The following is a 25760-nucleotide window of genomic DNA, read 5'->3' as shown; positions in this document are numbered from 1 at the left end:
TAGTAAATGCAAGAGCATTGGAGCAAGCAAGGCCTGGATTTAAATCCTAGCCTGGCACTTGATAACCATGTGATCTAGGGCAAATAACCAATGATCACCTTATACGGTTATTTATATTATTAAATGAGTTCATGTATATAAAATGGTTAACACATCGTGAGTAGTTAATTGATAGCCAAAAAAAAAAAAGGAACTGAATTCAGATGAATAAATTATTGGTGATGAGCAATTATAACGTAGGTATTAAGATTTTTTTTTGTAAAGGTTTCTCTATAAAGCTTTTGCTAAACAATTTACACAATTTAGACTTTTACTCTGAAACTTCATTTATAGATGAGTGTTTTCAATATCTGAAGTTAAGTATATAGAATATGCATGTTCGAATATATGAAAGAATATTCCTCTGGTTGTAAAAAAATAAATAAATATAAATACAAATAAAATAAAAATTTTTATTTTTTTTTTGCTCTTCAAAGCTAAGATTTTCCTCAAATGGTTGTTTTTAACACATGGTTTAACTTAAGGTTTTCTTGAACATACTTGTTTTTCTGTGGAGATGAAGCTACTTGATTAGGAAGTTTTTTCAGTGTTGGTAGTGAACTTGCAGAAATTTATTTTTTTTTTTTTTAAACAATGGTGTTCATTTCCAGGGAACTGACTTAATGGAGAAGGTTGAGGCTGCCACGTGTTATTAAGAGTGTTATTAAGCTAACTGCCGCAGGGATCCTGGAAGCAAATCTTTACCTTTGACTTAATCAGTTTAGAATTTAAACCACTGAGCAAAGTGGCCAAAAGTAGCTTATGTAAACAACCTATTAATGTTTAGTCCATTCTGGGCACTAAAAGGAGACAACCAAGCAAAATATAAAACAGGGTCCTTGTTCCCTGCTGAAGCACAAAGCCACAGATGACAATCAGGAGCACCACAGTGCCGTGTAACGTGTCATAGATACATTTGGTGTTTTTCAGCCCCCTTGTGATCACTGTACCCTTTCAAATCTTAGACCTTTTGGTGGCACATTTAAAATACTCAAAACAACACTAAAACAAGTAATTACAAAGCAGATTCCACTACTGAGTAACAGTATCTTATAGTATCTGTAAGAACCTCTGCAGTTGACTCCTCCATGTGGCTGCCTTTTAACCCCGTGTTGCTATTTGAGTAGTCTGTGAGTTGGAATTGACTCGATGGTGCTGGGTTTTGGTTTTTGGGTATACTGTCCTGACCACACTCACATCCTCATGAGACAACTCTCTCTCATACTCCAACAGACAGGGAACTTTTCTTTGGTGCCAGCTTGAACTTACACTTAATATGCAGCAAGTTGAGCCCCACTTTACCTTACAAGATCGCCAACCCTCTCAGCTCAATGTTCTATCTCTGAAACAGTACGTGTGATCACTTGCAGAACCAATAAATTTCACTATTTAGGCAAAATTGGTTGGCATGCTTGATTGGCCCTAGACACACCAGCATGCCTTTACCCATTATTTGAAGACTTCAACTCTAACTGAAGTAGCCAAGAGCAGGAGATGGGTGGAAGCTGATGCGGTCAGGGACAGCATCTTTAAGGAGTTGAACATTAAAGGACAGGTAAGATGTAAATCTATAGATATGGAAATAGGGGGTATTCCAAGTGAGGAGAATACGATCATCTCAGTTTCATTCTGTAGTGTAAAGAATTTTCACTTTCAATTGTCTTTTCACTAACCTTCTTGAAGTAAGGTACAATCTCAGTGAGAATTCAATTTACCCAAAATAGGCAGCACAAGTTTCTATGTATCACAAGTATCTAACATCTGTGATGTTAGTTCACTAAATGTATCACAGTGCCCTCTGTTCATCTAACAAGGTAAAAGAATTCAGGTATCCCACATGCTATAGGAATAATGACCACAACAATGGGACCCTGCCCTTCCAATTTTAATTTCTGCTTTTCCTTTTTATCCAGGGAATCCTTGAGAGAATACAGAATCTCCCTGACGGCAACGGGGTGGGTTTGCTGACACTTCCCAATATTAACAATATCTGAATACCTGACCCCTTTGTAACATTTGACAGTCAGCCTTTCTGTTATTGAAACACTTTCCTTATTTTCTCTAACATCAAACTCTCAATGCTCCTACTCGGGCTTCTTCTGTCCCTTAAAGCGTTCCCCAGTCTTTGGCTGTCTTCTCACCTTACATCTGGGGATTCTCAGAACTGCAAAGTATCTTTTTCTGAGGTAAGCAAGCCGCTTAATGGACGCTCACTGGCTCACAGCCATTACCCCTGCTTTGGCTGAATTTTAAAATCAACCCTCAGGGACAAATAACGGGAGGACTTCGTTAGTAAAACTTCCAGCTACCATAGCTGTCCCAGGAGCAGGAACCATAACAGGAAGAACCTCGTAAGAAACTTCCTCTTTTTTTTTTTTCTTTCTGCTTAGGAGCCTGTGCCTTTAAAAAATAAGCACCCCTGAGCTTGTTTTCTGAAACATCTTTATTCTAAACCCATTTGAGACCGAAAGCTCCAAGTGGACAGGGACTACGGCACAGCGTGGGCTTTGAGGGTTTTTGTGTTGTTTCTTGGCTGCCTCTGAAGTTGAGGGCGTGGGGGATGGGGCGGAATGGTGGAGAAAGTGCGACAGCGCGTCACCCTTGACGGGAAGAGCAGGTCAACAGCCACGGGCTGGCCCTGCCGACAAGCGCAGCACTTTTAGCTCCACCTTGAGGCGCAGACACGCCCTACATGTTGTGGGGAGAGTACTAGAGTTTCACCGCGGTTTCACTCAGAGCGACTGTACGAATCGCCGTTGCCCCACCAGGCCTCGAGGCGGGGCTGGTTGGGTCACAGAGCCCCGCCCCTAGGGGCGGGGCCGGAGCGCCAGAGGCTCTGTAACGCAGGCGCGTTCGCGCGTCGTAGGTGGTGCTAGGGGCCGCTACCGCCATTTTGTGGGGTTTTTGTCGCAGTAGCTGGAGGGGGAAGACGGCGGTTTGGCGACGTTTCTCGCCCAAAAGGCCTTTTGCTTTTGGAGAGGTAAGGTATAGGATGGAGTGTGCTTGGCTGGGAGACTTATGTCTCAAGGCCAGGTGTCGGAGAAACGACTGGGTTCGGGGCCTCGGCGCTTGTTGATGAGTTGGGGGTTCCTAAGAGGTACTGCTCAGCTGGTGGCCTTAAAAACCTAAAGTTGCTCGGGCGTCATGGTACATCTAAAGTTCTGGGGCGGAAAGGCCCGCGGTTCTGCTCTGACCCTTACCTGAGGGCCCCTGTCTCGTGCACCGCGGCTCCGCAGGCCCCAGCCTCGTACCGATGTTGTGGCTAACGGGCCGGGCGGGGTCTTGGTGATCCCTTCAGGGCCGCCGCCGCCCGCTGGAGCGAAGACTTGCCGAATGCGGGGACCAGCAGTGCGGGAGACCCTTCGAGAGCCGTTTCTGGAGTTTGGGGTTTTCCAGAATCAGATATTTGCCGGGATCTGTGAGTGAGGCAAAGGCCCCAGCCGGGGGCCCGGGGCGGGGAGGCTGGGCGGTGATGGAGGCTGGGCGTCAGAGGAGCTGTGAATTCAGAAAACCCGCGTCATCGAGTCGATTCCGACTCAGCGATCCTGTAGGACACAGTGGAACTGCCCCATAGGGTTTCCAAGGCTGTAATCTTTAGGGAAGTGAACTGCCACATCTTTCGCCTGCTGAGCAACGGCTGGTGGGTTCGAACCGCTGACCTAGCATCCGAGCGCTTTAACCACTGCACCACCGGGGCACCTCCTGCGAGTCCAGTTGGTGGAATTTAGCTCAAGCTTGGAAGGTTGAAATATGGGAGGTTCGTCATTTGTGCGGTGCGTTTTCTTCCTAAGGTGGAGCACACCACTGTTAACAGCTAATCTGTATTTCTGATAATTTTGCATCGTATTATTCGTGATTACTCACGTAGTCCAGCTATGCTTATCCAGTTCTAAGAAAACAACGCTCCAAACTGACCGGGCCAACCACTTGGCCTCCCTTTATAGTCTTCTATGTGATTGTGCATCACTCACGCACCCACAGGCTTCGTGTTACTTATTAAATGCTGTCTTGGAGCCGACTAGTCATAACGTCTATTTTGATGTTTTTAAGCCATGTACATAGCATTAAGTGTCGGGTATCATAAGATTTTAAAAATGTCAGGAAAATCAGATTTCCAGTACAGGTGCATGCATACGGATGGATCCCGTGTGTCTGTTTTTATGGAAAATATCTGATGATTCTAGCATATAGGGTTATTTTTAATTAGAGATAATTTAATAATTTCTAGGTAGTTTGTGTGTGTGTGTGTGAAGGAACAGTCACTGAAGAAATCTTTACCTTCTGAGAATATATTTCTGAGCATTAGGGGAAAAAAAAACTTCCTAACAGTAACTGCATTAAATTTGAAGTAGTGACACTTGATTACCCAAACAACCCAGTGCTGTGGAGTGGAAACCAACTCATAGCGACCCTATAGGACAGAATAGAACTGCCCCATGGAGTTTCCAGGGAGCACCTGCCAGATTCAAACTGCTGCTGACCCTTTGGTTAGCAGCTGTAGCACTTAACCGCTATACCACCAGGGTTTCTGAAACTTGATTACAGAAATACAAATCTTGGGCTCTCACAAATAGTTCATTATTGAGAGCTGGAACTCCAAGGATCTGCCTTGTTTTTTCCAGGTCTTGTAAGTTTTCCACCTTTGACAGGGCATACAGCCTTACCACTTGTCTATCGCTCTCTCTTATAGGGAAGTATTTGAATTTTCCTTTTCTGAGAGGTTTCAGTCTTACCTAGGTTCCAGCTTTCACAGGTTTTAGTGTAATAACTTTGTTTATTTGAGAATGCTGCCTTGCTGGAGGTGAGCCTGTTGTGGCCAACTGACAGTAGGAAGGGGAAAAAAACTAAACCAGACACATGTTTGGCAAAAAAACTGCACAATAATGGATGGTGGTCATAATAACCGTTTATCAGATGTGATTTTGCCTGCTCTTATTTGTTTGAAAATGCTGAGAAGCTATTTTAAAAAGTTCCCGATGTGGTTAAAATTCAATTTTGGTAATTCAAGGAAGGTATCAGAAGAATTCCACTAGAAAATAGAAATGTTTTTTATGGCTCCTCTGAAGAAAGTTTATTTTTTGGCTTTTTGCTTCGGGTAAATTTGCATGCCCTTTAGTTCATTTTCCCAAATTTATGTCCCATACACGGAGCCCTGGTGGCGCAGTGATTAAGTGCTCAGCTGTTAACTGAAAGGACAGCATTTCAAACCCCCCAGCCACTTCAAGGTAGAAAGACTTAGCGATCTGCTTCTGTAGAGATTATAGCCTGGTAAACCCTGAGGGGCAGTTCTATTCTGTCGCATGGGGTCGCTATGAGTCAGAATCGATTCCTTGGCATCTAACGGTAACAACACGTTTCATACTTAAGTCAGACTACTTATTTCCGGTGAGATGCCTAGCAGGTGTTTTAGGCAGGGTTTTGAACCAGTTATTTTCTGTTTGACTGCCTGCTGAGAATTTGCATTTACCCCAGAACCACCTGAGGGTCTTGGTAAACTGTAAAAACCAGAAAACCCATTGCTGCCAAGTGGATTCCGACTCACAGTGACCCTATAGATAAACTGTAGATTCAGTATATCTGGGGTGGAAGAGCAAATTCTTAGCAGGGGGTCAAACCGAAAATAAGCTGTTGGAAGCCCTGGTTTTAGGATTCTTGTTTGACCTGATCAATGTCTTCTCCTTTCTTAAACAAGCTCAAAGAGAAGTCACATTATCAGAAGAACACTTTACAGGCGTAGAGTTAGAATCAGCAAGAGGAGTTAAAGAGATCTGAATATTTGGTGGCATCAGGCCCTGATGGGATGATATATACAGTTTTTTAAGGAATGCCTCCCAGGAGAGTTGAACTGCCTCATTTCAAAGTCTCATTTTAATCCACTTGGAAATTGACATTTTCACTTGGCATTTGTTTGCTGGTTCCCAAGTCACTTGAACAAGCTGAATGAGGTTAACTCAATTGGTTTTGTTACATTTTAGCCTTTTCCAATTCCTTGCTGAAGTTGTGAAATTCTTTCCTTTTTGCCTTTTTAAGCTCACCCTGTTTAACAGAGTTTAGACGTCACTTAAAAATTTAGTTGCTTTGGAAAAGAGTTAAGTTGGGGAGAAGCAGATCAGGATGACATTGAGCACAGATACTGAACCTGGAATGAGCCTATGTAATTGAAGTTGTAGATGGTGTCAGGGAATTGTCACCATCATTCTTCTGATTTGACTGTGACGTACTTCACTGTGCAGCTCCTAGGTTGGTTTCTTTTACAGAGTGCTTCAGAGCTGTAGCAGCTAGGTTTAAGAATAACTGTAGAATGATCTGAAAATAAACTGGTTGGATTAAAAAAAAGTGAGTTCATTAAATCACATCTCTTTATTGGCCTTCAGTTTCTCTGTTGAATACTGTTCTCTTTACCTCCTATTATTTTCAAAGGTTGGAGTCATTCTGAGATTTATAGAAGGGAACTCTGCAGAGTTTGAGAGAGTTAAATTACTTTAAGACAAAGTAATTTCCCACATTTAATATCCCTGAGTGTTTTTGCTGACTTCAGTTATTTGTACTATATAGTATTTTTGCCAAAGCTGGGTGACACTTGTCATATTATTTATCTTTAAGTCAACTCAGATTTTAACTTTAACAGTTTTAAGGAAATCATATCAATAACTTAATTAGGAAATCAGAAATTAGTTGTCATAAAGAAGGTAATTGTAAAAATAAAAGAAAAACAAAAGTATTCATTTCTAGCTAAATACTGTTATTTACTGAAGGCTGTTTGCCCAAGCCCTGGCACTTTTGTTTTCAAAGGACAATGAGCAAGTGTTAGTTGAAGATAAACATCAAGCCGAGACTTTTTCCTGGGTGTAATTGAAAAGATTGAAAGAAAATGTATTAAGGTCTTACAGTATTGGTATCTAGATCTGTATGCCGCTTAAGTCATCTTGGTCTAGTGCCCCATGATGGGGAACATTACCTAAAAAGATTTTATTTATTTATTTACTGTACTTTAGATGAAGGTTTACAGAACAAACTAGTTTCTCATCGAACAGTACACACGTTGCTCTATGACATTGGTTAACAACCCCATAACATGCCAACACGCTCCCTTCTGTTCCCTATTACCAGCTTTCCTGTTCCCTACTATCTTCCAGTCCCTGCCCCAGGGCTGGTACCCACCTTTAGTCTTGTTTTGTTCCATGAGCCTGTTCAGTCTTTGGCTGAAGGGTGAACCTTAGGAGTGACCTCGTTACTGAGCTGAAGGGTGTTTAGGGGCCATACTCCCAGGGTTTTTCCAGTCTCTGTGAGGTAAGCAAGTCCGGTCTTTCTTTTTGAGTTCGAATTTTGTTCTGCATTTTTCTCCAGCTCTTTCCGGGACCCTCTGTTGTGATCCCTGTCAGAGCAGTTTTGGTGGTGGTAGCTGGGCACCGGCTAGTTGTACTGGACTCAGTCTGGTCGAGGCTGTGGTAATGTGGGCCATTAGCCTAAAAAGAATTTAGATAGAGGACATTGATCTTCTGTTAAGGGTGGTGGAAAAATTTGGAAATGGAGGATGGTGATGGTTGCACAATATGATGAATTAATGGCACTAAATTGTACCAAAAAAAAAAAAAAGATTTTAGAGCCTGTGTGCTGGGTTTTTATGTTTAAATAATATTAATCTGTAATACTTTTTTAAACACAGCTATGTACACTATAACTTCCACAAATCCCTTTTTGTTTCTGTTAACAGATGCGGCATTCAAAACGCACTCATTGCCCTGATTGGGATAGCAGAGAAAGCTGGGGGCATGAAAGCTACAGTGGAAGTCACAAACGGAAGAGGAGGTCTCACAGTAGCACACAAGAGAACAGGCATTGTAAAAAACCACCTCCGCAGTTTAAAGAATCTGACTGGTAAATTACTCTTGAACTAGTAACATTTTAATTCCAGTAGTTTTTTTCGTGATTTGTCATTTACATACATAGTTTTCATTTGTCAAATTGTTTTATGATTCAGTCAAGAAATGTTTATTCATTGAAAAAAAATAACGAGTGCCTATTATGGGGCAAACACTTTATAGGTGCTGAGGCTACAGCTGTGACTAAAACAAAATTCCTATCCTCATGTGTCTATGTCTATCTGGCAGTGGCTGGAGACAGTATCAGTAAGTGGGTATAAAACATTAAGGTATTGTGAGGATCTGCCAAAAAATACTATAAATAGGCTGCCAGTAACATAGTTAGGGAGATGAGGCACACAAAAAGTCAATAATGATGACAGAACACCCAGTCAGTGCCTTTAGCTATACATTGGGTGTGTAGGAGGGAAAAATGTATGTTTCGTGTTTCATGAATGAGATACGGCATGCTAAAATGTGTTGGGGGTTAGTCTCACACTGTGTTCTACAGATTATATTTGTAGGTAAAAGCAGTGGATACATTTGGGATTTTGAGAAGCTTCATTGTAAAAAGAACCATTCCTTTGCGTAGGCAGTAGCCAGTAATTTAGGAAAGGGTCGCAGTAAAGATTTCCAATAGCATTTGTCCTGTTTTATTGTATTCTTAAAAAAAAAAAGAATTCTTACCAGTGTAAAATTTGGGGTTAACACATTTAAACAGAATTAAAGAAATTTTAAAGTTTCTAAATGATTAAAGAAAGACTAGGTGAGTAGAGTTTCATTCACTCTGTCGTTAGTTAATTTCCCTTTCTCATTTGTTTTGTTGGTTCTGTGTTTTCTCCTTGTTTTGTGCAGATGTTCCATTGGGACTGTTTCCCAGATTACTTTCTAAATTAGCCAGCTGGGGTTACTTTACAAAACAGTATGTAATTTTTTTCCTTCTCCATGCTAAACAGACTTGTTCTGCAGAACAGCGAGCTTGTAATCAGTTCAGACTAATTCTTCATCACACTGTTATATGGAGGAAGGATTTTAATTATTAGAGCTAATTAATAACACTGTACTGTAGGAAAAGATCTACATTCAATTATTAAATAATAAATACCAAACCTCTGTAAGGCTTAATATCGTAGTACTAGTGATTTACGATTATTATACATTGTTTGAGTAATGAACAGTTCATTCATGTTCATAATTAATTATACAAACAGGATACTGAATCAGTTCCAGCCCAATACCTTCTTCTTTGACATTGGCACAGAGATGTTGGATCATAATTGGTCTCCATAATATAGAATCTTCTAATTGTCTTTTTGAAGATTTAAAAACTTGTCAAAGAGTGTTTTTTAATCATAAAATGGGAAAAAAGAGAAAAATGCAGAAATGTATAAAGAAGATAACCTTGATGGGATGCTCGTCCCCCATTTTTTGGATATAAAATTATTTCTAATTATTGTTCTTAAGCATATCTTTGTATACAAATCTTTGCCTCTAATTATTTCCCAAAAATAGATTCTAAGAAGAGACATTTTCAACATGAAGGGTGCGAAGTCTTACAAGATTCTTGCATACTTACTCTTTTTTTTCCTAGAAAGCGTGTGCCAGGTTTACTCCTACAGCATACTCCTTCATGCTCTCACCAATATTGACTATTTTAAAAGGCCAAGAGTGGTGTTTTAATTTGAAAATTTAAATTTCTAGTGAATCTGTCCACTTTTATATGCTTGTTGACTTGGATATTTTTTGTATTCTCAGTCAACTGTTTCTATTAAAGTGTTTTTTAAAGATTTGTAAGAGCTCTTCATTAAGTATTAATTATTTTAACCCACTGTCAGGTTTATCGGAAAGTATCTTTTCTTTTTGACTTGTCTTTCGGCTGTAGCCTGTGAATTGGTGTCCCTTCCTACAGGTTTTTTCAATCAATTCTTCAAATACCACCTTTATATATTGTGGTCAAAAGCCTAAAATGTCTTCCTGTAACATAAAATATCAAGTCTTAAACTAGTAATTCTCAAACTTTAGTGTGAAAAGGATCATTTTCAGAGAGGTATGTTTGAAATGTAGATTGCCAGATTTAGGTTCTGTGAATCCAACCTAGGACTCGGGAGCCTTCATTTTTAATAAGAATTCCATATTCTGATATAGATGATAAGCAGACTGCCCTTTGAGAAACAGTGTTTTAAACTTCTTAGCCTGGCATTCAGGGCTTTTGATGATATGCCCTAGCTTATTATTTGCCTATATTCCCCGATGTGAAAACTGCTCTTGCTGGAGTTATCTACTCACTGTCTCCTGAGGATTGCATAGACAAATCCACCTTCAAGCCCTTGTGACTACAAGTGCTATCTAAATATAAGGTAATTATGCTATCTTCCCTGGAATTTCTTCCACTTTCTACTTTGTTCAAGCCCTAGCGTCCCTTTGAGATGCAGCTCTGTTTCCATCTTTTCATAAAAGCCTTCCCTGACACTTTAAGCAGATTGAGTTCCTTCCCTTCTATGGCCCTAGGTAGTCATGTATGACCTTTCATTGTTCCCTGCGTCGTTGGTTTTTTTTTTTTTATGTGAGTAATCTCATATTGGAAACCCTGGTGGCGTAGTGGTTAAGAGCTACAGCTCCTCATCAAAATGTCGGCAGTTCAAATCCACCATGCACTCCTTGGTAACTCTTATGAGACAGTTCTACTCTAGGGTTGCTGTGAGTCGGAATTAACTCAGTGGCAGTGGGTTTTGGTTTTTGGAATCTCATATTGTTCATTATTCATTGGCAGGATTTTTACCTTGTATCTTTTTTTTAAACCTTCCACAGAACCTGTGTGGAAATAAACACAAATGCCCATGCCTTTATGAATCTAGGCTATTTTGAAATATTCACTGACATTCAGTGAATATTTTTAAAAATGAAACCAATTTGTTCATCCCATTCACCTCGTCCATAGCCTTTAATTCTACAGATTTTATTTATATTATCTCTAAGCTGTGGTCATTAAAGTTTGAAGAGTGCCTCATCTTTTTAATTTATCATGATGTTCCTTCACCCCATGGTTTGTAATTCTGTTGATTGTTGATAGGTTATCAGTAGCTCTAATTTCATGTATTATTGCAGTTTAATATTATTAGCATTAGTTTTTTTTTTCTGACAGGAAGATTTTGGACTTTTATGGGGAGGATGCCTTACAGAATTGCACGGGAAGCCCTTTAGATTATGGTCATTTCTAGTTTGATGTGTTGTAGATCTCTCCCTGACAGCTCCACCCCAGATGATCAGGTCCCTGACCTAGATCTGCAGTGTAACCGTAATATCCTGAGTTGTTTCTCCAATGACTAGAACTAAGGCTGACACTGGGGAAAGGAAAGGAGATTCCTGTATCTCCGCAGCCTGGATTTGATGCTAACTGTTGAGTAGCAATTTTAGAGATGCCTCTTACCTTCATTTCTCTGTAAACCAGCCCCCTGGGAAAAAGAATGACAGCATATGCTGGGGAAATGAAAGGGGTTGGTGAGGGCAATCTAGTCAACATCTGTCACTCCATTGCTTGTTAGGATTATTTTAGCTGATTTGTCTGACTGGGCAGGTGTCCCCTTTCTCCCTCAGTGCTCCATGTGCATCCCTCTTGAAGCTTCGCACTCTGTTGAAGAGGACACTCATCTCAGGTAGAGAGGGGGACGGGAAATTGGGCCAATTGAATCTGTGTCCTTTTCTTTCCATCAGATAAAGGCTACTTAACTGGGATCCATTGACCTCTCAAATTCTTTGCCAAGTTTTGTTTATGCATTTGTGCTTTTCTTGGAGAGGGTCCATTGCTTTCATCAGATTCTCAAAGGGACCTGTAGATTTGGGAGAAGTCAAGCACGATGGCACTAGATGATGCTGTGTTGTCTTCCTTGTATAATTCTCATTTCTCTAGCAGGAGTGATAGGAAATTAGAAGTGCAAAGGGAAGTAAGGTAGTGGTACTGTTGTAATCCTGGGCAAGCAATACAGGAACGCTTTCTCATTTGCCAGGGGTATAACTTAGATGTCCTTGGCACATGAGGCCATCTTTAAAAACTGTGGTGTCTGTTTCTCAACCAAGAGTAACGGGAGACTAGAAGTGAAAAGAGGAGTGGAGACAGGATAAGTAATGTGTGAAATAAAACTGGCCTGTATAATGGAAGTTAGAAGACATTTCAGTTTTTGTCACTAATGTGGCCTACAACCATGGCGAATCATTTTACTTCTAGGGATTTTAATTTAGTCATCTGTAAAATGAAAGGACTGGAATGCATTTAAGGTTCATTCCAGCTTTAATAACCTTTCATGAAAGCATTGTCTTTGTGCCAGGGATATCTAACATACTCTTACATTAACAGGGAAAGGCATCCTGTTTGCCTGTCTCCGATTGTGCCTGGCCCTGTGAGAGAGGAGAGAAAGCTTAGTTACAGATGCATATATCATAAGACTGATGAATTTCAGAAGAGCAATTTTGTGACTTTTTTGTCTTTTTCAGAAGGTAAAGGAACACTTAAGTAAACAGTAAACATAATAAATGAGTGATTTGGCTCAAGCTTTGTTCCTTGGTGTGAAATGCTTGACAGCATTCTAGATAATGGAGAATTATGGACCCATTTGCTTGTTGGTTAAAATAAAATTATTTCTTAGTTTTGTGAGAAAAGTATGCATTCTAATTCATCAATTTGAAATTTTTTATAGAGTTTTTAAACCAAGAATTCTTGAGAGAATGTTTTGTTTGAACCACATTGTTTTAGAACAGAGAGAATAATCTGATACCCTTTAATGTATTTGCAGTCATTATTTAGAAGCAAGGTCCTTGAATGAGAGAGATTATCGGGACCGGAGGTACATTGATGAATACAGAAATGACTACTGCGAAGGATACGTTCCTAGGCATTATCACAGAGACATTGAAAGCAGTTATCGAATCCACTGCAGTAAATCTTCAGGCCGAAGCAGGAAAAGCAGTCCAAAAAGGAAGCGTAATAGACACTGTTCAAGTCATCAGTCACGTTCGGTATGATTGATTTTGTTTTTATTTTGGGTGGATTCTTGTTTGTGTGTAAAAGCTCTTAGCCGATAGGTTGGAAAAATTTCTTTATATATGCGGTACTGTTTGGATATATAATTGTGTTTGTGTTACTCGAATCCTTAAAGGAAATGTACAGATTCTTACAGCCAATCTGTATTTATTAGCTAGCATTCATTTATCCACATTTATTCATTTTCTGTGGATTAGATCATGAGTTTAATTTTAACAATAAATTATTTTTGTGTTTCGTAATCTTAAAGAATGCAGCACCCATCTTTTTCTTTCAATGTTAAATGCTCTTTTACTTTAAAAGAAGCCCCTTTTCTAATACTTGGAAACAAATATGGAAAAACTGCACTGGTGGATACTGAAAAGTTGTTAACTTGTATGTAGCATATTTCAATAACACAGTGTATCATTGACTGCGACCAGTTCAGTTGAAATTTTGAAAATGGGTGCTGAATGGGAAATATATTATCCAAAAAGCCCACTCCTTTTTGTACTCACACATCTTCACCTGTTTGATCCTTAAACTTTGAATTACTTTTTCTGTCCCCAGCGTTCTTCAGTAGAACTAGTTTTCATTAGGTAGAACATTGAAATTAGCCTTTGTTTTGCCCACGTATGTTAATCATGCATATTTTAAAATAGCTAAATAAGACCAATTTCAACTAATCTTGACATTTTAAAACATTTTTTGGACAAATTAGACATCTCAACAGCATATTCTGTTTATAGCAAGAGATGAGTAAATCATGACGTTACATTCTTTAAATCTCAGACTTCAATTAAATCAGTATTTTAAAGAGACAATTGTGTTGTTTTTTTTTTTCTATTGCCACTTTAAGTATCTTATCTGAAAATCTGTTCCTTGCCATGTTTTTCTTCTGTAACATAAACTGTGCCCTGTGAATTTCTGGGGACTGAATTTGAAATTGCTCCTGCCAACTGTTCGTGGCCTGGTGCTTATCTGAATGCCTGAATATCTCCCCGCTGAATGAATTGCGTATTCTGCCCTGAATTCACTCTGATATATTGATTGGCTGGACGATCTTGGTGCTGCCCACTTGCCGTTCCAGAAGAGCCACCGAAGGAAAAGACCCAGGAGTATAGAGGATGATGAGGAGGGTCACCTGATCTGTCAAAGTGGAGACGTTCTAAGAGCAAGATGTATAGAATACTTTTTAACACTTTTTAAACTTTGCAGACAGAAGTATCTTTTTTAAGACTAGTTTGTCAGCGGGGGGCTAAACAACTCTTCATTACTTTTTTGTTTTGTTTTTTGTGGGTTTGTTTGTTCTGTTGTATATCTTCTTTTCTGTAGAATTTAAATATTTCTACTCTAAAGTTCCAAAATAATCAGTGGAATTTGAGATTAGAGCAAGAAAGATAGCTCTATCTAATTGTTTTTGTAGCAGCTGAAAATAAAATAATTTGAGTGCTGAAACCTTAGTTATACTTTGATAGAGATCATTTGAAAATATTCCACATTTAAGCATTCATTGTTTGAATAACTTCATAATTTGTGCTCAAATACTTAACACCTCTTTTTCCCCCTCCCTTTAGATGAAATCGTGGATACTTTGGGTGAAGGGGCTTTTGGCAAAGTTGTAGAGTGCATTGACCATGGCATGTAAGTTTTTACACATTCTGATAATTTTGGTGGGGAAAGATCTGTAAGTTAGTATTTTAAATGGTAGCCATGTGATTTCTTAGAAGGGATAACAAGAGTTCCTAAGCTGTATGATTTATTTACCATGAGTGTGGATGCTGACAAATTCTAATCAGTGAGATTCATTGAAATTAAAGTGTTCAAGTGAAGAGGCGAACCTAGGCCCTTGACGCTCTTTATTGTGATTTAGGGTGGTTTTATTCTGTTTTGGAATCACAGAAACAATGAAGCATGTCTAATCTTATTGGCTGAAAAACTTTTATTCCAAAGGGATACTATTTGCATCTTAGAGTTAGCTTCCTAAACTAAAATGAAATTCTACAACTAAAAGCCTACATTATAAAGTCAAAATTCTTTAATGAGGTGTTCTGAGCCCTTTGTGATCTGATCCTGTCTGCCGCATGTTACCATTTTGCTCCAGGACCTCTATACTCACGGTTTGTAAACTTTGTAAGTGAACCTCTTAAGGGAATTTTGTTAAAACTGCATGTTTCTAAATTGGCACCTAAAAGTTTTCATCACAAAATAGTTTGTGTTTAGGCAGAGCAGGTTTAGAAAAGAGGACAACAGAAAACTGATTCTGTCAAAATCATTCATGGCTCTGTATTTCTTGGGAAGTATTCTTATAGATGCTGCAATCTAAAGACCACTTTTCTACACTCTGAACTGTTCCTGCCTACCTGGATCAGTGAATGTGCTGAGCATTTTCTTGGCTCCATGACTTACAGATGGTGTTTCCTCTGCCTGAACGTTCCATCTCCCTCCCGCTTTTGACAAACCTTTTACCTATCTTTCAGGACTCAGTTCTGTGTCACCTTTTCCCTGACAAAGTCTGCTCTCACCTAGTCCCTTGTACCAAGCGCTTCTAACATCATGGTAGTTTGTTCACATGTCTGTTTTTTCCATTACACTGGGAGGCACCTAGATCTTGCCTGGTAGATTAACAGACGCTTTCAGTAGTAGTGTGTTCTGTTCCTGGTTTACATTTTTATACCTTTTGATTTTACTTTTGTTAAGTATAAAAGCTAAGTAAATTTAAAATTCTGGAAACAATAAAATTCGTTAACTGTTAAGGAAATCATCACTCCACATAAGGTATATTTTGTCAAAATGCTTTGAGAAACTTGTATTATGGAATCTAACATACTAAGTGTGCCCTGAAAGATTATTTCAGAAAAATAATAGAGTGATTGTTAATAAGATTGTGGAGATTGTGCTTTAGAGGAAACACAGCGTCAGTCCACTCCTGTGCATTTACCAATTTCATCTTCATTTTGCTTTTAAGGGATGGCATGCATGTGGCAGTGAAAATTGTAAAAAATGTAGGTCGATACCGTGAAGCAGCTCGTTCGGAAATTCAAGTATTGGAGCATTTAAATAGTACTGATCCCAATAGTGTCTTGTAAGTATGAACTCTGAACTATGAGCCATTATATAACATAAAATAATCAGAGTTCTGTGAATTGAATTGTTTTTGTTTTGATGTATTTTAGCCGATGTGTCCAGATGCTGGAATGGTTTGATCATCATGGTCATGTTTGTATTGTGTTTGAGCTGCTGGGACTTAGTACCTATGATTTCATTAAAGAAAACAGCTTTCTGCCATTTCAGATTGACCACATCAGGCAGATGGCATATCAGATCTGCCAGTCAATAAATTGTAAGTATATTTGATAAATCTTTAAACACCAGAAAATCCAAGTTTTTATTGTATGGGCAACATACATTATCACTAAAAATGTGCATACTACAGGTAAAGCTGAAACTCCTAAGCCCTTTCCCCCAGTACAAATTTAATTTATAAGTCAAACTCATAATGTCCTTTTGTTCTTTTGTAGTTTTGCATCATAATAAATTAACTCATACAGATCTGAAGCCTGAAAATATTTTATTTGTGAAGTCTGACTATGTAGTCAAATATAATTCTAAAATGGTAAGTTAAAGATTAAAGTTAATTTTGGTGACTGTCTTTAAAATTAATTTAGCTTGGTGATCCTTGTAGGAAGGATTTCATCTCTGAGGCTCATTATGTACTGATGTTTAAACAAAAAAAGAATTACTTTGCCTCTCTCATGGGGTTATGGTGAAAATCGAAAAGATAATTAGTATGCAAACCTTTTGAATAGTGCTGTCAAATTTATTTCATGTTGTTACTGATTTTCATGTTTACTCACCTGTGTCTCTAGAAACGTGATGAACGCACACTGGAAAACACAGATATCAAAGTTGTTGACTTTGGAAGTGCAACGTACGATGATGAACATCACAGCACTTTAGTGTCTACACGGCATTACAGAGCTCCAGAGGTCATTTTAGGTCAGTAGAACCAGACTTCCTGATACTGTAATTGAAGAAGAAGTGTTTGTTCCATGCACCTTTTATTGGGGCTGGGGGTGTTTGTGGATTTTCTTAACAGTGTACAGAAAACATTTTCTGTTTCCATAAAGGCTCCATGGTTATTTGCTGTAAATATTTTTCCTGAGTGGAAAAAATGTGATAACATCTGTGAGAAATATTCCAGGTGGAGGTGATTAATCTTCAGTGATAGTAAGAAAACATGCTCCGTTGGCTAAGTACATCACAGCAGTGTGATTTGGGTACCAATTTTGTGTGTCATCACAAGATCACAAGGGTATGGTACTGATAAAGATGTCGACTGCAGGGTAGATGTTGGTTAACAGGAGAACAACAAGGGTTTAGTCTAAGAGGAGAGCTTCTTTGGTAATCTTTGACGTGAGAGAGTCTGAAATAGAAAATCAGTTAAGGTTCAGAGTTTAAAATAAGGGTCTGAATGTTATGCTTCAAAATTAAAAAGTTAAAGACCAAGTCAGGGGTGGGGTTGAGGGCTTAGAGACAGTGTAGAAGTTCAGGTCAGGTGTTATTGGGAGATAGTTAAATAAAAGTGTTACTTAGCCAAAAGTAAGGTCCCCTGAGGTTAGATAAAATGTTTTTTGTGGAATCACTTGTTTCCACTTAATACTTTTTTTTTTTTTTTTTTTCTCAACAGGATTTGGTAGTTCAAAATAGAACTGGGAAAGGCAAACTAATAATGTTTACCTACAGGATTGGCATATGAGTGAGGAAACTGAGACTTATGTAGCACTGACCAGTAGTACTTTCTGTGATGATGGAAACATTCTGTATCTGCATTGTTCTATATGATAGCCATTAGCCACATATGGCTTTGGAGTACTTGTAATATTGCTAGAGTGAATGAGGAATTGGATTTTCAGTTTTATTTAATTTAAATTTAAATAGTCACATCTAGTTAGTGGCTACTGCATTGGACAGCTCAGCTTTAGATGGGTTTGAACCACACCAGTCATGGCCGGTGAAGCAAACCAGAACAGACCCGAATTTTTACAATTTGAGTGATCCGGAACAATAACTGGAATGGGAACAATTACAGGTCAAAGCCCTGGAATGGGAGACTCAGAAGAGGCATAGCGAGCCCTTTCTGGAGCCTGATGCTTGAGATTGGATTATCGGCAGGACCGTGGAGAGGGACACACATTCAAAGCAGCACGGCAGCAGCCATCTTAGAGTGGGGCACTGGTGTTTCCGACTACACAAGATTGGATGGGCAAGAGATTTATTTGATTGCTATGCAACACATATGCTGCCCTTGTTTACTAAGAGGGAGATTAGGTTTCTAAGAGGGCTTCAAACTATAATTTTTCATGTTCTGGTTATTATTCCAGTTCATCCAAATTTTTAAAAATTCGGGTCTGTTCTAGTTTCGCTTTCCCAACCATGACTGAACCGAGAAGAACTGGTTTGAAGCCCTGGCGTTAGAGCTTGTCTTTGAAATGGATTATAGGGCTTCCGCTCAGTGTAAGGCCAGAAAGGAGCTGCTATGTTGTGATAGTGTAGAAGGATGGTCATGATGAGGACATAAAAGCTGCAGTGAAGCCAAAACAAAGGAGTGTAGACAAAGATTTGTGGACAGAGAGGTATTTTCAGAGCTTGAAAGGAAATAATTGTGCTTTATCAATTTTAAGATGGAGATTTTTCCCCACATCTTAACATTTCTGAAATAGGGACAAGTAATTTTTTTTCTTTGTTAGTGGTACATAAAATAATGGTGCATCTTAACAGTTAATGGCCTCTTAAAGTGGGTAACCCTGGTGGCGTAGTGGTTAAGTGCTCCGTCTGCTAACCAAGAGGTCAGCAGTTCAGATCCGCCAGGTGCTCCTTGGAAACTCTATCGGGCAGTTCTAATCTGTCCTATAGGGTCGCTATGAGTTGGAATCGACTCAACGGTGCTAGGTTTTCTTGGCAAGTGGGTAAACCCATTGTTGTCGAGTCAGCTCCAGCTCCCAGCAGCCCCATGTGTCACAGAGTAGCAGTACTTCATAGGGTTTCCTTGGGTATAGTCTTTACAGAAGCAGACAGCCAGGCCTTGCGTCCATGGCACTGCTGGGTGAGTTTAAGCCTCCAACTTCTAGGTTAGTAGTTGAGTGCAAACCGCTTAATAAGTTCCAAGTGTGGCCAGGCTAGGCATTGTTGGTATAAATTTGAAATTGGAGCTAGTGGCCTTGAGGAAAAGGAATCATGAGACTGAAATGTTAGAAGGGCCCTTTGTGTATTTGTGGAATGTTCCTGAGGACTGAGGCAGATTAGGTTAGAAAGGAAGATGTAGTCAGGTGCTACAGTGTGTTGGTAGTAAACAGATTGATTTGGCAGAAGGTGGTAAAAGTGAATGAGGCAGAATTCCAAACAGAACAAAATGAATTCAGACTCCTCAGAGAATGGGATGATTCAAAATGGTGTGCTGCAGAAGGTTATAGTCACCTGGGGAAAAAGCTAGATGAGGATAGGAGTAGTTGGAGAAGAAAAATTTTGAGGTCCACCTAGCATTGGCAGATTTTGTATGCGTGGCTATAAATAGAAATTATGCTCCATCATTATATCCATTCATTTAGATGTTAGGTAGTCGGGGGTTAACAAAAATGACTAAATCATTGGCAGGGCCCTTGAATGTATTGTTTTTTCCTTTACCTTTAGAGTCACCAATGTTACTGAAAGTAATGGAAATATTTTTTAAGTAGATTTTATTTATACATTATTTTATTTATAATTACTAAAATCTTTGATCTATAGAAGATTAAAATATCTGTATGCTTTGTGTCATTAAAGTATAATAACATTACTACGCATTGAGAATTGTGAAGGAGAAAGTATAATATATCTGTAGATTCCTTTCTGTGAACCTAAATGACTTTGTTATTTCTACGTATAGGTAGAACTGCATATAATTCTTATATAATTTATGTTAAACTACAGTATTTCTTTTAATGAAAGAATTCAGGCATCAGCTTGGTGATAATTGATAAGGGGTTAGTAATTACATTCTGAGATAATTACGTTTGCACTGATGTAAAAATTGCTGAAGCAAATATAAGTTGGGATAACAGTTTCAACGGTAGTTCAGAGATTTTGGAAGATTTGCACAAACTGATAGGTATACTCGGAAAATGTTTGTGAGTCACCCGTTTATTTTACATAAAATGCCTCCTACCCCTGTTTAACATACTACTTGTTGATGTAAGGACGTAGACATAGACGACGAGAACATACAGAGCCTAGCATTCGGTATAAAACAAACGCTGTATAAAAGGAGCACCCATATAGAGAAGGATTTTATGTATTGGCAGTTAAAAATTGTTGCGTAATAAAATGTTTGTTTTTAAATAGCTCTAGGTTGGTCTCAGCCTTGTGATGTTTGGAGCATAGGTTGCATTCTTATCGAATATTACCTTGGTTTCACAGTCTTTCAGGTATGTATCTAGTAATTTCATTTAATAATTACTAGGGAATTTTAAATGTTAAAGGCATGTTAAAGTTTTGGATTCCATATTACAAAGTTGCCATACTGTCAAGAGTCCTGAGATTAAAGTTGCATATGCAAAATGGTCGCCCTTCTCCAAAGCCACAGTTGAAATGAGATACTGGGGTTAGTGAGTGGTCATAATTCATTTTGCTTGTGATTAGAGTTTTTAAGACGTGGCTCAGATATGGTTCATATTGTCTCGGGGTTTTTTTTTTTCCCTTAATTACAGAGTTTCTTCAAAATTTGTGTTAGCATTAATGTGGCCAGTTTTAGTTCTGATTATGTATGGCCGTGAACAAGGTATTCCTTTTTATAAAGCAATTGAGAAACAACAAGTTGTATTTTATTCTAAATGTTAAGCACCTAAGCTGCCCCAGGCAGATTCCTAAGAACTAAGTTTGTAAAGATGAGAAGATAACATCTCTGTTCTCGAGGAAAACATGCAAAGAGACACACGGAAAACTATTAAAAGTGTATTTGCTATAATGGAACAATGTAGAAAGTGTAGTGGGAACCCAGGAAAGGTTAACAATTAAATTTCCCTAGAGAAGGCATCACTGAGGAGCCTTGTTGGTACCGTGGTTAAGTCCTTGGCTGCTAACTGAAAGGTTGGTGGTTCAAACCCACCAGCCCCTCCATGGGAGAGAGATGTAGCAGTCTGCTTCCCTAAAGATTTATAGCCTAGGAAACCCTATGGGGCAGGCCTCCTCTGTTGCTATGAGTCAGAATTGTCTCAGTGGCAGTGGGTTTGGTTTGGGGTTTAGAGAAGGCATCACTGATTTAAGAGAAATCTAGAAGGAAGGAGTAGGATTTTGTCATGAAAGTGGTTGGTGTGATGACCATCCCAGGTGTAAATACGTAGGGGAGTAAAGGAACATATTCTAGTCAGGGAAGAATAAATACTGTCGTTAAGAGTGTCGTGTAAGTGGGAGAACGAGGACATTAGGCAAGGACTGATTGGTAAAGGAGTTGGATACTGTAGAATGATACCTGTTTTATCTTATAAGCTATTGGCTTCCAATGTAGACAGGTCCAAAATGAAACATTAGAGTTCCCATCCTGGGCTTTATTTAGATAATGCCCTCTTGCTTTTTTTAGATTAAAATGTCCCGTCTATGAAATGATGGTATAATAGTTGTAGTTGGGTTTTTTTTTGTTTTGTTTTATTTTTTAATAAAAGTCTTTGGCAAAACAAGAAGTAGAAAACCATTTTGGTCTACACTTCCCTTAAATTTTATTTCCATCTGAAATCCAAAAGTCTTGAAAGTTGTAGATGATGTAGCCATTGAAGAACTTTTGAGTTAGGATATGATCAAGATGTGGAGTTTTCGTTTTTTAATGGGGGTAATGGGGAGACCCTGGCTCAGTACTTGTAGAGGTTGATTTGAAGTTATGTCAGTGCAGGGCAGATGAAGCTTTGAGTTTAGAGTAACTTCATAGGTTATTACAGATTATATGTCTTCACTGCTTATGGGGCACCTCATCAGACTTCTGTTTCTGTCTAGTCCATAGAGATCCTATTAAAACTACTCTGAGTTTATAGGCAAGTTTGATAATGTAGAACCATGGTTGTCAATCGTTTCTAGGAAGCAGTCTGGTTTTGTAGTAGTCAGCTGTTAAGGTCAAGAAAAAGTTAAGCAGAATGCATGCTTGCTTCATGCTGACTCATGTAAAACGGATACTTCACGTAAGTGTGATTCTAAATCACTTTGAGATCTTATGTGAAGTGCAGACTGTTAACACTGATTTGAGATGTGGTTTATGTTTTAATTCCACCCCCCAAAATACTCAAACTGAGAAACTTAAAAAAAAAGAAAAAAAAAAGTGGAGCTTAGTATTATTTATTCCTGTAATGAATTAAGGACTTAACATTTTGAAGGTAGTGTGCTAGGCACAGTAGTTGATAGATTTTAAAAAGCCTTAGCCACAGCCTCTGCTGTCCAGAGCACTGTGGCCTGTGCCCAAATCCAGCCTCATACCTGTTTAAAAAAAAAAATGTGACAGAGACCATTTGCGGCCAGCCAGACTGAAAATATTTACTATCTGGGCCTTTCCAGAACAAGCTTGCCAACTTCTTCTCTGCAAGCATACCATTTCAACTTTAAGTTTGACAGTTTATTGTACTATAGCCAACTTCTAGTACTGTATAGTTCAAGAATATAGCTTTGACATGGGTTCATGTTCCAACTTGGCTCAGTCATGAGCCTGTATGACTTTGAGCTAGTAGTGTCATAACCTTTTTGAATTGAAACTCATGCTCCCTCATACCTAACTCTGAGGGTTGTTGTGAGAATTAATTTTTATTGCCTAGGATTAGTAAGTGTTAATCGATGCCCATTAATACAAATGTAAATATAAGAGATTTTGCATACTGAAAGAATGTTATATAATAGAGGCTAATCTTGGTTAGGCACCTGATTAAAAGAGGAGATGGTTTCTCTTGGTAATCTTACCTAGTCATTCATCAAGTTAAACAGTACAAGAAATACAAATAAAGAAGAAAGCTGTTCAGTTGATATTAAACAAGCTAGGCTTTGGCAGCTATACAGACCTTACTGATCCATCTCAGAAAGACTTTAATCTTATTGAGTTTACAGCAGAGAACACAGCTCATTCAGAATTGTTCCATCTTTGAAGTGTAGGGTAAATTGTGTAGTTGTCTAGTTTTGTCTTTTTATGTCAGCACCATTTCCTTGGGTTGTTTGTTTGTTTTTTTTTTAAATGTACATGTAGGGAAATGGAGAGTGCTAAATTTCTTTTTCCTACATTTTTTAGACTCATGATAGTAAAGAGCACCTGGCAATGATGGAACGAATATTAGGACCCATACCAACACACATGATTCAGAAAACAAGGTATGCTGTACAATTAAAGCCCTTCATTGGGTGCATACAATGGCCTAGATATATTCAAACTACAGAAAACCCAAATTTATTGTTTTACTTTTTCCAAGGAATACAGAATTTGAACTTGTAACTGCATGTTTCCCTTTTTTTAAAGCCAATTTTGAAAAAATTAATGGCAGTGTTTTGCTAGTGGTCAAGTAAACTAAATGGTGTTTTTATACTTAAGTTAAATTTTGTATAAATGTTTTTTAAGTTGATGTAAAAATGATGCATGGAATAGTGGAAATGGTTTATTCTTTTGGAGTCAAAGCTATTTAAGTTTGAATTCCATACTGTTGCGAACCAGCTGTATGTCCTTGGGCAAGGTACTATAGTGGTTTCCAAACATAACACCACCACAGAAGTCGCCTAAGCCATTACTTGAATACTTCTGTCCCATTTCAGATATGTGAAATCAGAATTTAGAGGTATGGATCCAGGATTCTGTTTTGAAGTTTGCATTGTTTCATTAGTAGTATTTGGAAACAATTTGAGATACTAAAATCTCACAGCCATAAAGTATTAAGTAAAATTTTATGTAAGGTATATAATATATAATTGTTGCTGAGATTTTTAAAAAGTTATGTGTGTATTTGTATGTACATATGTATGTATAGAGAGAGACGTCGGCGGGGAGAGGGGAGCGACAGAACATGCTCCCGGTGGAGGCAGGGTAGAGATGTGGATCTTTTTTATTTTACTAATCCAGATTTCTTTTTCTTGTAGGAAACGGAAGTATTTTCACCATAACCAGCTGGATTGGGATGAACATAGTTCTGCTGGTAGATATGTTAGGAGACGCTGCAAACCATTAAAGGTACAAGAAAAAAAGATTAAAGGTCGAAAAACACAGGTTTTCACTCTTTAGTATCTTTAAAAAAAATTTTTTTTTTCTTTTAGGAATTTATGCTATGTCATGATGAAGAACATGAGAAGCTATTTGACCTGGTTCGAAGAATGTTAGAATATGATCCAGCTGAAAGAATTACCTTGGATGAAGCATTGCAGCATCCTTTCTTTGACTTATTAAAAAAGAAATGAAATGGAAATCAGTGGTCTTACTGTATATATACTTCTCTAGAAGAGATTACTTAAGACTGTGTCAGTCAACTAAACATTCTAATATTTTTGTAAACATTAAATTATTTTGTGCAGTTAAGTGTAAATACTGTATGTTTTGTATCAATAGCATTATCTTGTTAAGCAAATATGGTCTTGGTAATGAATGAAATACAAAAGTTAAAATTAAATTTCCTTTTTGATCTTAATTATCATTTTTAAAGACCTTTGGAATATATTTTGTGTCTGGTGATAAATGTGATTGGTCTTGCTTTTTGTACGTGGAGGTTGACTCTTTAAAGTGATTTTTTTGAGTAAAGGAAATCTTGACTTTTTGTTCTTAAATGAATATTCTGTATATCCCTCAAATTCAGAACTGTTTAAAAGTTTTTCCTGTAATTGTTGGATACTAGGTGGTATACACACAGGTATTGGAAACCAAAATCCATAGGAAAATGCCTATGTGGGGAATCTTATTAAATTGTGAGTATTGTATTCCTTCTCATTTGGGTGATGTTGATGATAAGGAGGCATTAGTAGAAAGATACCCAGTTTGCCCACCCTGGTTTTAATAAAAAGAATATACACGCTTCATATAAGATTACAGTCAAACTGAAACGTTGGCTTGGAGAATCGTATTTGTTAAGGGCTGTTTGGTCAGTTGCAAGCATATAAATAGTAATTCTGATGACTGAGGTTTTAGTTTTTAATGCCAAGTCCTAAGGAGTTTTGAAAATGTTGTAACATCTGTTTCCTTATCAAGTCAAGTGAATCTTTACATCTCAGCCGGTAAGAACTAAGGGCTATTATTAAGCAGTTCATGTTTGTGTTAATCTGTACTGGAGAAAAAGAAGGATTTGATTGGAGGACACTTTCAGGCAGGAGCTCTTCAGAAATTTCTAGAACCTAATTGGTGGTTAACAAACTTTTTGATTGTAGGTATTGTTCTTATGATACCTGTTCTCACATAAAAACTACATGGTAACTGTTAAGTTAAAAACAATCTATTGATATCGTTCAGTCTGCCAGGTAGAAATTTATTTCATTGTAGAATTCAAATAGGTTGTTTTTTGTTAAAAGTGTCCCCATTTCACAAATGCATTACACCAAAGATTTGAATTTTATTTGTTCATGTGTTGTAGACATAAAATGCATGGAATTTTCTTGAATGACAAATAGTAAGTGAAACCAGTCTGGGTGCCGTAAGTTATCCAGGGGAACATTAGCCAGTATAGGAAGGCCACGTTCCTAAAGTTGACTAATAATTTGGGAACGCTGAAACAAGTTTTATTATAGAATCACTACATAAATTATGTTTAGGGCTCTGCTGCAATCCGTGTATAGTGAATGTACCTTCAGAATAGTTAAATGTATCGTAAGAGATT

The 25760-nt window shown here is 38.1% G+C and overlaps 1 protein-coding gene across 4 annotated transcripts; it reads left to right on the top strand.

Annotated features, from left to right (window-relative positions):
* The first annotated feature begins 2891 nt into the window (after positions 1-2891).
* Positions 2892-24710, top strand: CLK4 (CDC like kinase 4). Of its 4 annotated transcripts, XM_049874458.1 has the most exons (14): positions 7830-7917; positions 8757-10258; positions 11496-11554; positions 12689-12911; positions 14006-14096; positions 14493-14559; positions 15884-16000; positions 16092-16258; positions 16437-16531; positions 16785-16914; positions 20296-20378; positions 23207-23286; positions 24043-24133; positions 24217-24710. In XM_049874458.1, the coding sequence occupies exons 3-14, from the start codon at positions 11502-11504 to the stop codon at positions 24355-24357; spliced, it is 1338 nt and encodes a 445-aa protein (XP_049730415.1). In that variant the 5' UTR covers positions 7830-7917; positions 8757-10258; positions 11496-11501; the 3' UTR covers positions 24358-24710. The 4 variants fall into 4 exon arrangements, with proteins under 4 accessions (XP_049730413.1, XP_049730414.1, XP_049730415.1 ...); XM_049874456.1 differs by lacking the exons at positions 8757-10258; positions 11496-11554 and adding an exon at positions 2892-3019 and having other exon boundaries at positions 7754-7917; XM_049874457.1 differs by lacking the exon at positions 8757-10258 and having other exon boundaries at positions 7827-7917.
* Positions 24711-25760: the final 1050 nt, after the last annotated feature.

Source organism: Elephas maximus, chromosome 2 (assembly GCF_024166365.1).
Source record: "Elephas maximus indicus isolate mEleMax1 chromosome 2, mEleMax1 primary haplotype, whole genome shotgun sequence".
Classification (NCBI taxonomy): domain Eukaryota; kingdom Metazoa; phylum Chordata; class Mammalia; order Proboscidea; family Elephantidae; genus Elephas; species Elephas maximus.
This window is presented reverse-complemented; position numbering and strand designations above follow the sequence as displayed.